Source organism: Nyctereutes procyonoides, unplaced genomic scaffold, assembly GCF_905146905.1.
Source record: "Nyctereutes procyonoides isolate TBG_1078 unplaced genomic scaffold, NYPRO_anot_genome, whole genome shotgun sequence".
Taxonomy (NCBI): domain Eukaryota; kingdom Metazoa; phylum Chordata; class Mammalia; order Carnivora; family Canidae; genus Nyctereutes; species Nyctereutes procyonoides.
Window position 1 is genome coordinate 10915563 of NW_026575021.1, and position 12867 is coordinate 10928429.

At 48.7% G+C, this 12867-nt stretch overlaps 1 protein-coding gene across 1 annotated transcript in view; it reads left to right on the forward strand.

Moving 5' to 3' along the window:
- Nucleotides 1-4798, forward strand: part of TXK (TXK tyrosine kinase) — a 44942-nt gene extending 40144 nt beyond the window's left edge. The window contains exons 13-14 of the mRNA XM_055339393.1: nt 649-806; nt 3829-4798. Coding sequence (XP_055195368.1) covers nt 649-806; nt 3829-3897 — 227 coding nt within the window. The 3' untranslated portion in view covers nt 3898-4798. The remainder of the gene's footprint in view (nt 1-648; nt 807-3828) is intronic.
- The last annotated feature ends 8069 nt before the right edge of the window (nt 4799-12867 follow it).

Sequence of the window (12867 nt, forward strand, 5' to 3'; positions counted from 1 at the left end):
TGTCTCTCTCTGGACAGTGAGCTTCCTGAGCACAGGGATCGGCCTCTTTCTTAGAATCTTCTGGCTCTGGCATATGCTTGACCTCTAATCAATATGTAATACATCTTAGAATAAGTGAATAATGAAATGAAGTCCAAATGGGAGTTTGAGGAAGTCTCACTAATCAACCTATCAGTGATTTTAGAACACCTTCGTGGGTCCTGAGCTCCTGCTAGATAGTCTGCTCTACCCAGCTGTCTAACCTTTCAGTGGGAAGAGGGGAACACTTGCCATCTACTGGCTGGTAAACTCTTGGCCTGGGCAGGCATCAGAGGCTCGCACAATTCAGTCATTTTCTATGGGATGGAAGAGAGGCTTGTTGATCTCAGGGTGCGAAGACATGAACATACTTAGAAATGAAAACACTGGCAGCATTTTCTTTCGATGGGGAGGCAGTTAAGGCCTGGAAAAGAAAGGCCTTGTTTTCACTTGGAGTATTTTCAGATGTCAGGCCTGTTCGCAAATGGAGACGCACATGGTCTGATTCCTAGATAGAGCTGCTCTCATTCTGGATGATTATAATTCAAAGGCTGGAAGAGGAAAATAAGGCCTTGTGGTTTGAAACCGTTCTTTCAAGCAACCTCTTGTTTGCATGCATTTCGTGTGTAGGAGTTTTGATGTGGGAAGTTTTTACAGAAGGAAAAATGCCGTTTGAAAATAAGTCGAATCTGCAAGTTGTGGAAGCCATTTCCAAAGGCTTCAGGCTCTACCGTCCTCAACTGGCGCCAATGTCCATATATGAAGTCATGTACAGCTGCTGGCATGAGGTGAGTGTCCCCTACTTTCCTGGGTAGGTTGGCAGTCCCAGCAACTGAGAACAGACCTGAGGGTCAAACGTGACCCCACGTCTCCATCACGGCAGGAAAAGGGGTCTGTTTCTGAAGAGTGACCGCTAAGGGTCAGAAGTGCTATTTCTATCTGACACTCGCACTACAAAGTCATGAACCCATTTTGTTTTCCTTTCATCTGAGGAATTCAGCACATTTTTCTTTTTTTTTTTTCTTTCTTTTTTTTTTTTTTTTCCAGCACATTTTTCAAGTCTTATTTTTCTGAGACTGGCTCTTGCGGAAACTCTTGATGTTAGTGGAGCCTCAGTGATGAGATGTTTTACTCCCCTTGAAAACTGGTGGGTGGACACTAAGGGTAGAATCAGGTTTGGTAAACTTCCACATTGAAAGAGAAAGGTGTTGTTTTTATTTACTTGACTCCTCTGTAGTTTGTCTTGCTTTCCCAAGGCTAACAGTAATGGGTTTCATCTCTTTTTTTGGCACTCAAGACTCCTGATAGATTAGGAATAAAGGCAGAAAGTGTGCCAGGAGCTTGTACTCAGGAAATTCTCTCTGGGGAGGGAAGGGTGTCTGTTTAGTTTTTCTTCCTCTTGAAATGCCAAGCTTAAAAATAAAGTCAGATGCGTCCTGTCTTTTCTGGGCGCAGACTCAACACACCTCTCCCCTTCGTATCAGACTCCTCTGTGATTTCTGACAGCTTTCTCTTTCTAGCTGACAGTATCTGTCCAGAAAACCCACACCTGGGTGAGGAGTTTCCTCCTGGCTGAAAAAGAAGTCACTTGATCCGCAACCCATGAACCCTGAAAACCTCAATATTTCAGGAACAATGTAGTTGTTCACATTCCGGAGAAGTATTAATCTTATAAAGATCCTTGATGTATGAAAATATCTTACGTGTGATGAACTGCTCTGCAAGGGGCCTTGGAAAACATAGGCAAGTGTCAAGTGAGCCATTAGTAGCAAACGGGAGAGCTTCTCCGCAATAACAACGCAGTGGCTCAGAAATATATATTGCATGTGGAACAGCATCCATGTCCATGTGCATAAAACACAATACTTTTTGAGATTTTATTTATCTGTGGAGAGGAAACAGAAAAGGGAGCAAATGGGTGGCTGGCAGGAGGGTAGAGTAAATGATGTCGAGTCTCAAATTGTAGTCAGAGCATTGACTAAAACATTGTTTTTGGTTATGCTGATATATTTGTTTGCAAAAGGTGATTTGCCTACAACTTTTGAAGGTGATCTAAATACCCTAGGTGCTTAAGCACCTTTACATTCAAATGTGATTATATTATCTCTCTCTCTCTCTCACACACACACACACACACACTCACACTGATACACACATAGTGTCTCATAGGCTCTACTACCTGCAGAACGTGAGCCTCCTCAAAAAATTCCAGAAATTATTCCTGGCATCTCAAGAACTCCAATGTGTTACACACCCTTCTGCTCGGACCTTTTTATTGATGCCCTCTGTTTATTTTTTATTTTTATTTTTGGTTTATTTTATTTTTATTTATTTTTATTTTTTTTATTGGAGTTCAACTTGCCAACATTTAACATAACACCCAGTGCTCATCCCGCCAAGTGCCCCCCTCAGTGCCCGTCATCCAGTGCCAACCCCCCACCCACCTCCCTTTCCACCACTCCTTGTTCATTTCCCAGAGTTAGGTGTCGCTCATGCTTTGTCACCCTCATTGATATTTTCACTCATTTTGTCTCCTTTCCCTTTATTCCCTTTCACTAATTTTTCTATTCCGCAAACGAATGAAACCATATAAGTTTGTTCTTTTCCAATTGACTTATTTCACTCAGCACAATACCCTCCAGGTCCACCCACATTGAAGCAAATGGTGGGTATTGCTTCTAATGGCTGAGGAATATCCCACTGTACACATAGACCACATCTGTCTATGGGCACCGAGGCTCCTTCCACAGTTTGGCTGTTGTGGACATTGCTGCTATGAACATCAGGGTGCAGGTGTCCCGGCGTTTCACTGTGATGCCCTCTGTTTATAAACCACTGGGGGTGGTGTTTCCCCACAAACCCTGCTGCCAGTAATCTTTGTGAGAATGTGGCTACGAAAGTGGTTCTATTTCCTGAGGATTTTATTTATTTTTTATCTTGTTTTATTTATTAATGGAGACAGAGAGAGAGAGGGAGAGACACAGGCAGAGGAAGAAGCAGGCTCCCTGCGGGGAGCCCCACGTGGGACTCGATCCCAGGGCTCTGGGATCACGACCACTGAGCCACCCAGGTGCCCTATTTCCCATGGATTTTAAAGATGCCAACAGTGTCATCTTTTCTTCCTCATGGAGCCAAAGCCAAACCACATCCCATGGTGAAATAGGAAAAATGTTCCAAACCTTGTCTCCGTCTCCGTGACCAGGGATTTTGTTGACTGAGCCTTTAAGACAGCACAGTGTGTGCTCCAGGACCTGCAAAGTCCCTTATGAAAACACACCTTTTGCTTTCTGACCGAAATCCTTCTTTCTACAGGAGATCAAGTCTAGCAAATAAGTGGGCAGAGCCTGAGAGCCTGGAACTCTGGGGGCCCATTCTCTCCCAGCTCTTCCTTTTTACCCCATGCATATCAAGTCACCCACCTAGATCCCTAGGGCAGTGTGGTCCAATGGAATGTTCTGTGATGATGGAAATGTGGCATCCATTATGGTGCTCACGCCTGGCTACTGAAGATTTGAAAAGTGCCTAGTGTGACTGAAAACTGAACTTAAAAATGTATGTGATTTTCATTAATTTAAATTTAAATGGCCACAGGTGGCTTGGGTTTGCAGCTCAAGTTATTTTATTTTGGCAGCACTCTCTGCTCTTAGAATTTTTCACTCAACTACCAATCACACCCCATGGGTCAGCCCAGGTTTCTTCCTCTTCCCTTTGTGGAGAACCAGCCTGATCCAGGTCCCTGCCTGCAAATTGCAGAGCTGATTCCTGAGTGAGCTTCAGGCTGAGCTGACCATCTCTGTTTCCCTTTTCCAGAAACCTAAAAGCCGCCCCACATTTGCTGAGCTACTGCAGGTTCTCACGGAGATCGCAGAAACCTGGTGACCTGAATGGAATGCCCACCCGGAGGATCATCTTGCAAAATTATCACAAGAGGAAATCCTGTGTGGGGTCACTGATGGTGAACACCTTCCTTTAGAGCTGCTGACTCTTGGAAACAGTGCAGAGATCACAGACTTTTCAAACTTTAAGGCTTAAGAAGAGTCTGGCAGTAATTTTTCCGCACAGGTGTTTGAGAGGGGCTTCTAAACTCTGATTTTTCTGTAATGTTCTTCATGTCCCATACGCGAAGAATGGAAAAATGCTCCATCACAGTCTTCAGTGCTCTTCGTGACAATAGCCCAGAGAGTCCCTGAGGGTAAATGAAGACCTGACCCATTACAGGGCTGAGGACATTTCTTTTTTGAAGAGGAGTGATATTCGCTACTTCAGCGACTTGCTGAAATAAAGAAATTCAGCTAATTCTTGAAATAAAGGAGCCTCCCCTGCAGAAGATAATGCTTTTGAGCTGTACAGATCCTTATGGAAAATGCACCTTTACAAACCACATGAATGTGAACATTCTTAAACTGTCTTTTATAATCTTCTCTATGTTATTTAACTAATCAGTTTTACCCATACCGGATTCCTTTGGAAATAGCTTCTTGTATTGCAGGTTTTTTGTTTTTGTTTTTGTTTTTTAGGTAGGCATGGAGCCAGCCCATCGTGGGGCTTGAACTCCTCACCCTGAGATCAAGGCCTGAGCTGAGATCGAGAGTTGGACGCTTAGCGGGCTGAGCCACCCAGGCGCCCCCACCACATTCCAGTTTTAAGCATTGCGAAGGCAAAGTTCTTTGAACAGGCCCTGGTGACATTTCTATTTGCAGTAATATCCATTGTCAGGGTTGGTTCAGAACCTGAATTTCAGTCTAAAATCTGTTCCGTGGAGGTGAACAATTTCAGAAGCCTTTTAAAAAGCATCTGTCGTGTATCTTTTGTTTTTCTCATGGTGTAAAAGAATGCTTATTGCACAGTTAGGCAAAGAAATGTTCTACATTTTGGAGGTGTCCTCTTTTTTAAGTTAAATTCTTAAAAAATTTTCTTGGGTATAGTTGACACACATGTGATATTAGTTTTGGGTGTACAACGTAGTGACTCAACATCTCTCCATGTTATGCTGTGCTCAGCACAAGTGCAGCTACCGGCTGTCCCTGTACCACGAATGCTGTTACAATATCATGGTCTGTGTTCTCTATGCTGTGCCTTTTATTCTCGTGATTTATTTATTCCCAGACTGGAAGCCTATATCTCCCACTCCCCTTCACCTATTTTTTGCCCATCCCTTCCTCCCCTTCCCTATGGAAACCATCAGTTCATTCTCTGTATTTATGCGTCTGATTTTGTAAGAAACCTCATTTTTCTTTTTTTTTTTTTAGAAACCTCATTTTTCTTGTAGAAAGTATGTCCAGTAACTTTCTAGAAGATGACTTGTTTTTTTTCCCATAAGAACAAGTGAGAGAAAAACCGAGAAATCCAAATGTCACCTACATTCCATTATTTCTGAAGTCCAGGGTTTTGAATTCAAGATAAAATACCCAGTCGTCATAACTCAATCTTAACTTCTCATGCATCGTTTGTAGGACTGACTGGAAATTTATCTCTATCGTTGAGAGTGCTTCAGGATTGCCGGAGGAAGAAGGTTGTGGCAGAAAGTAGAAATGTTTTCACTATAAGGTCTCACAACGGCGGCCTCGTGTTTGTATGCCATCCACCCAGCATCATGGTCTAAGTCGCTGGCCGGTAGTAGTTGTGGCTTTTAAGTCATATTTCCACACTCCAAAAATGAGATCGTTGACTATCAGTGGTACTTGGGCAATGTACACTGAAATAATGAGCACCAGGCACGAGAATGTTCAGCTTTTTGGTAATTCAAGTAGTGGTCTCAGAAATATTTGTACGAGACCCTGTGGTGTTTCTGAGACTATCATATCCCTTTCTCTCATGACTACGGGAGGTGAGACAAGGCTCCTATGACTGAGACCTTAGATCGAGTAAGATATGCAGAAGTTTATTGCAAGAGGGCATGGGACTATCAAACAGCAAAAGCCAAGGCCGGGGGAGGGTAAATGCTATGACAATCGGAGAACCCAAACACTGGAAACTTAGGGTCAACTAGAGAGCATCTGCCATCAAGGCAATGCAGGGAGACAAAGTACAGGCCAAGAATGAGTCCAGAGATGAGTCACTCCTGAAGGTCAGTGGCAGCCGCTGGCAAGTCCACGCACGTACGTTGGTGGCGGTAGGCAAGCTCTCTTCCTTCTGTTGTAACACTTCTAGAAAGTTTGAGGTACCAAGAAACAGGAGTAACTGGAGCCATCATGTACGTAACTGAGGCTCCAGATGATGTGTGAATTTGGAATGTCTTTGTCTAGACAGACATTCAGCATTCTTTGGCAAAATACAAAAATCTCTTAAAGACTAAAGAGGAAATGAGAAAAAAAATTTTTTAAAGAAGCACTCACACAGCTTCTCCTGGGAGGGAACTATGTTTTGCAACCAATCTTCGTATTAGTTATTGATCAGCTGGCGTTCTCTGTGGATAGTTTACATGGTTTGGGGTGAAAGAGTGCAAGACACAGCTCTGCATAAGAAATGGGCAGGAAGGGATCCCTGGGTGGCTCAGAGGTTTAGCGCCGCCTTCGGCCCAGGGCGTGATCCTGGAGACCCGGGATCGAGTCCCATGTCGGGCTCCCTGCGTGGAGCCTTCTTCTCCCTCTGCCTGTGTCTCTGCCTCTCTCTCTCTCTCTCTCTCTCTGTGTGTGTGTGTGTCTCTCATGAATAAATAAATAAAATCTTAAAAGAAAAAAAAAAGAAATGGGCAGGAAGCTTAGGGGTTGATTGTGAGTGAGAGCCACGAAATAGAGAAGACAGGGGGGTCAAAGGAGAGAGGGGAAGCCCAGAAAAATGGAAAGGATTTGGAGCCAAGCATGAACTATGTTCAGTGTAAATACCCACTTGGCAAGAACAGTCATAGGATTTTTTTTTCCCTTAGTAGACTTTTTATCAGTACAATGCATGGTCCCTCTGTCGCGCTGGCAACACATTTGACTCACATGACACGATAGCATCTGATCCAGCACTGTTTGCTCAGCTCGTTAGAGGGGTTCAGGACAGGAAAGAGCATGCACACCCTTCAGATTCAAAGAAGCCACCCAGTTGTCCATGTGCCTAGAGGCTTGGGTCCCTCCTCACCTGCGAGAGTGTGTACGACTGCTGGTGCGAGGCGATGGTGTGTGCAGTTCATCTTTAACCAAGGAAGCTTCTCTCTTGCTTTCCCACCCGTCGTGCAGGCCTGCAATTCACAGGTCTCCCAGCCCACGTGCCGTTTCACAGATCAGACATCTTCACGGTGTTCAACACACGTGCCTGGCCCTGGGACCCAACATTCCCGATTGACCTTGGGACATAGTCAAGGGACTGTGCTATTCAAATGCTGGGAGAAGACAAACCTTAAACCCTCCCGGGTGGACCTAGGTCTGGGAGAAAAAGAATACAGGTCAGCTGCAAACACTTTGCTCGTAATAAGGTACACGAATCACATGGATGTGGCGTAGTTGTCATAAAGCGAATAGATGGGCGTAACTAGCACTCAGATCTGGAAATGGTACATTCCAGAGTTTCAGAATCCATTCTCATTTCCTCTTCAAGTCATTAATCCAACAGTAATCAATATCCTAATTTCCAACACCACGGATTAATTGGTGTGGGCTTTTTTGAACTTTCTGTGAGTGGAATCCTGTGGTATGCACCCTTTAGTGCCTGGCTTCTTTCACTTGATATGTTTGTTTAATCCATCCATGTTGCATATAGTTATATCTTACCAATCCCATGTCTGTTTAGTCTTCCACTGTATAATTACACCACGGATCACTTATCTGTTCTACTCTTGGTGGACATTTGGGTTATTTCCAGTCTTTGGCTAATAGGGTAGGTGCTGCTATGACCATCGTTCTACATGTCTTTTGGTGAATTAACACAGTAAAAAAGACATATTACTAAGGGACAAGTGTGTTTTGGAAATATTTTCATAATGTTTCCAATATAATTGGTTCCCTTATTAGTTTCATGTAATTTTATTTTATGCATTTAGAGACCTTATTCAGACAAGGAGTATAAAGGCTTCACCAGACTTCCACAGTGATCTGCAGCATAAAAAAGCTAAGAACCCCTGTATTGAACTGAGTCTCTGAATCTGGAAAGGTCTTTGCTGGACCACACACAACTGACCAGCGGCTTATCGTTGCTTTAACAGAAGCCTCTTGAGGATTCAGTTTGGCGGGTGCTGTGGGCTGATTCCCCAGTGTGCACCTCCCCCCCCCCCCCCCCCCCCCGCGCCTTCCGTCCTCAGAGCCGTCTCTGTCCCCCTCCCCCAGGCATTGTCAGGGCTGGTCCTCAGTTCTGGTTTGCACGACCTCTCTTCCACCTGCCTTCTACTCCTATGATGAGTGTGATGGGGGCCGATGAGTGGAGTCTCAACCGCTCCCACATTTGGCCACAGAAAGGGAAACTGGACAGCAACGGGCCCCTCCAACCTCCATGGGCTCCAACTCCAGGCGAGCATTTCAGGCTCTCTTCCCCTCCAGAGCTCCCACACCTCGCTAGCTGGAGGGAGAGAGGTCAATGCCTTACATCTCCCGGGAGGCCAGGGTGGCTCCGTTCTACTTCCAAAACAAGAGGGGGAAAATAAAAGCCCAATCCCAGAGAGATAGGCATTTTTGACTATCAGCCCTGGTAGGGAGGCGCTCCTGGCATCTGGCGTCTAGAGACCAGGGATGCTGCTGAGCATCCGCCAGGGCACAGCACCTTCCCTTACAAAGAGGAATCATGCAGCCCCAGGTCAATAGTGCTGGGTTGAGTGGGGGGTTAGCGGACCATCTGACGTGAGGTCCAGGGGTGCAGAAGTCATCACGTCATCATACTTCCAGCTCTCCTGCTTGGTCTTTAGGCTGCCTCCCTTCTCCACCCCCGGATGAAAAGTGGCGGCTGTACCCACATGCTTCGCCTTGACCCCCAAGAGCATCCAAAGGGAGAACACATCCTCGTCCCAGCATTCGTACCAGAGCCCGATGGTCTCTCGCACCGGCTCAGGGCCACACGCCTCCTGGAACAAATCCCTGCAGCTCGAGGCGTGGAATGCTTCGTGGCTCAGCCTCCCACAAGGGCCAGGGACGGATGTGTTCGCCCGCCACCACTCGGAGGTGGCCGTTGTGGGCTCTGGAGTGGGCAGGGCGGCCGGGCTGCAGACAGAGCTGGCACGAAAGTCGCGCATGGCCCAGGCTCTGCTTCCTGCTGTGCACCGCGTGGCCCGCTGGCCTCGGTCGCCACCTGGAGCCGTCCTGCCACGATCCGGGTTTCTTAGACCTAGAGCAGCTCCCACGTGGTTAGAAAACTGGGGAGGGATGCCTGGGGGCGCTCAGTGGTTGAGCACCTGCCTCCAGCCCAGGGCCTGATCCTGGGGTCCCGGGATCGAGTCCCACGTCGGGCTCCTGCATGGGGCCTGCTTCTCCCTCTGCCTCTCTCTGTGTGTCTCTCATGAATAAATAAATAACATCCTTTAAAAGAAAAGAAAACTGGGGAATTTGCTGATGCTAAGAGTTTTCCCCAGGCCTTGAACCTCTAGAAATGATCCCGAGTAAGCTTTCTCACGGTTAGAGACAGAGCTTAGCAACACGGGGCGCTCCCGGGAAGAAGCTGGAGAGCCCACGCAGATGCTTTCCTGTGGGGCCAGGTGCCGGGCGGGGACCTCTGCTGTCCCACCAGTCGCCTGGAAGGTGGAGAGTGTGGGCGAAGGCGCTGCTTGGTTGGGGCCCCCCGACCTGGCCCCCTACCTGCACCCGGCCTGGCTTCCCCCGGGCGTTGCACCTACTAGCCCCGTTACTGGGGGTGCTCCTTCCGCACGTGCACCTGCCTCGTGTCCTCGAGGCCTGCAGGCTGTTGCTCAAATGCTATCCTCCCTTCAAGTCTTTCTCAAATCACCCCATTTGACATCATAACCCCACTGTGGACATTCCCTGTCCCCCTTTTCTGCACAATTGTTCTCTATTCCTCTGAACACTACATAACAAACCATATATTTCTACTTATTTAATTAGCCTATTGTCTGTTCCTCCCCCCCCCCCACCCTCGGCAGCGGTAACAGGGGTCAGGTGTTTCTTTTTTTTTTTTAAGATTTTATTTATTTATTCATGAGAGACACACACACAGAGGCAGAGACACAGGCAGAGGGAGAAGCAGGCTCCATGCAGGGAGCCCGACGTGGGACTCGATCCCAGGTCTCCAGGATCAGGCCCGGGCCGAAGGCGACACTAGACGACTGAGCCACGGGGCTGCCCGGGTCAGGTGTTTCTGTCTGTTTTGTTCACTGCTTCATCCCTGGGTCCCAGAACAGGGACCAGCACAGAGTTAAGCTAAATAAATATTCATGGAATGACCCGGGGTGGGGGGGGAGAGTAGCTTGCCTCTCCAGAAGCTTCATCTGCCAGAGATGGAGGTGAGTCTGACAAGCCGCTGGCCTCGGGGCTTCTGGAAGAGCCCGGCCCCTCCGCAGGAGCCCCGTCGTGGTCTGGAGGGCTCACTCGCTTCAAGCACCCTCCTTGCTCCATGACCTAAGGCCCTCGATCTGTAAGGGAACTCGTTTGCTTTCTTTGGGATCTGCACACCACTGGTCCTGGGGAGGAAAGGACCTGAACATTCCCAGGCCACGGAGGCCTGCGAGCCACCTCGGCAGCTTTCTGATGAGCCCGGCCATCCCCCCAGCAACATGCTTCTCCTGTCGCAGGTCACACAGACGACTTTACGGACCGCCCCCTGCCCAGGCAGCCCTTGCCCTCCTCCGCAGAACTCAGTGGTGTGCGCAGCCCCGGGGGCCGGGGGCCCAGGCCTCCTTGCCCGGCCTCAGGGCTCCGAGCAGGCTCCGCAGCTGGTGCCATCGAGTCACTCAGCAGCCAGAAGCATCGGGGACCACTGTCCTCCCCTAACTGACTACACCCCTTTAAAGTCCTCTGGGCTGGCACCGCCCTCTGCGCTGCACCTCTCCCCCAGGTGGCCTCCCCAACACAGCTAAGTGCCTTTCTTTCTTTCTTTTTTTTTTTTAATTTTTATTTATTTATTTTTTGCTAAGTGCCTTTCTAATCAAAGCCTGTCTTTGGCGTATTGCTCTTCCCGTGACGGGCAGGGTGGCTGGGGGCTCGGGGACATTTCCCCACGGCCCGGGACTGCTTTCCCCTCTGGTTGTACCGGGTAACCTCAGGGAGTCACCAGTTCTTCTTGTGTCCTTCTCCAGAACAATCTACCTTGCACACAATTCTCTACCTCCCCTTCCCCCTCCTTACGTACAGAAAAACACAAAATACGTTATGTTAGGGATTGACATCTGATTATTCGAGAAAAAGGACACCTGTGAATAAGTCCACGGAAAAATAGAAACCCATAGAGATAGAGACGTATTTAATAGAGGAAGTCGATTATCCTCATGTCCCTGGCGGCGATGGAAATTTCCCCCCTCTACTGCCAAATGCAGACATGTGTAGCTACTTTATTGTGTCTGCAACTCCCTGGTTTGCCTCAGTTTCCCCCGCGTGCTGGGTTATGCTGGGGAAATTCAATCCAGCTCCATCGCCTAGCTTCAGCCCGGTATGCCAATGGAAATAGTCTCCATAAGTGAATCGGGTAGCGGCTCAGATTTTGCCTTTCCCTCTCTCTGGGTCTGCCCAGGTGGTATCTGGGTGTAGAAGGCAGAGGGGTGGCTTTGTCCAGGGGCGATATGCAAAGTACTCAACGACTGATTTGGCCCAGGCCCAGGCTGGTCAGGGTGCCTGTCCGCCAGTCAGCCATCCGGCCCACTGGGTGCAGACTGGGGCTCTCAGCCCGGGAAGGTGCCCTTGTGCTGGTGCTGTGGGTGCGAGGCCTGTTTGGATCGGAGCAGGGCCCCCTGGTCCCTCTGGTCTCCACAATCTTTCTCATCAGCCTCCTGGCTGCTCGCCCTGCTGGCATTGGCGACCAAGCTGGCGGCTCTGCGGGGTGGTCTCTCCTGAGCGGTCAGGGCCCAGAATCCCTTCCTGGCTGACTCGACCTCCCCCTGGCCTTGCTGCCTCAGTGGCCTCTTGTGGGCTCCACCGTGGCTTCCACTGGTCCCAGGGCCTGGGCTGCTGGGCCCGCAGCGGAGGCTGCTGGTCGTCTCCCTTCTTGAATGGCAGGTGCCATGACAGCATTTCTGGGTCTTAATTCAGGAGCTTTCCAAGTCCCACCTGGAGCACATAGGGAAGCTTCTGGGTCCCATCCACATCTCGGGGGGACTGAGAATAGCTCAGAAAACATTCTTCCTCACTTCTGCAGTGTTCTTCTGTCTCTGTTTTTATACTTTATAGACAACGGCCTGGAGACTTTGTTAAAATGCAGGTTCTGATTCAGTGGGACCTCAGATTTAAAAGACATTTATTCACGAGAGACACACAGAGAGAGGCAGAGACACAGGCAGAGGGAGAAGCAGGCTCCCTGCGGGAGCCCGATGCGGGACTCGATCCCAGGACCCCGGGGTCACGCCCTGAGCAGAAGGCAGACGCTCAACTGCTGAGCCACCCGGGTGTCCTGAATCCTGCATTTTTACAAGCTCCTAGCCAATGTCAGAGGTACAGTTCCTTGGATCATATCCTTCTGCACCCCCCTAGCCTGCAGGCTAACAGGAGTCAGGGAGAGGGACACTGACTTACGGAAAAGTAAAGATGTCTTGACAATATACCCATTACACATGGCAACAGACAACTTCCCAGTAGTGCTGTGGGCTTATCTTCCAAAAGCCAGCCTCAACCCTTTACTGTCCCCGTTAGGGACATTACGCAGCTTCCGAGGCTCTCCGGCAGCTGGTGTTCCTACACACATGGGCAAGCTTCACATAATGAAATGCAGCCAGGAGCGCGAGGAGACCCTCCCTTACCAAACAGAAAGCCAAGGCTCATCAGAAAGAAAAGACTTTGTCCC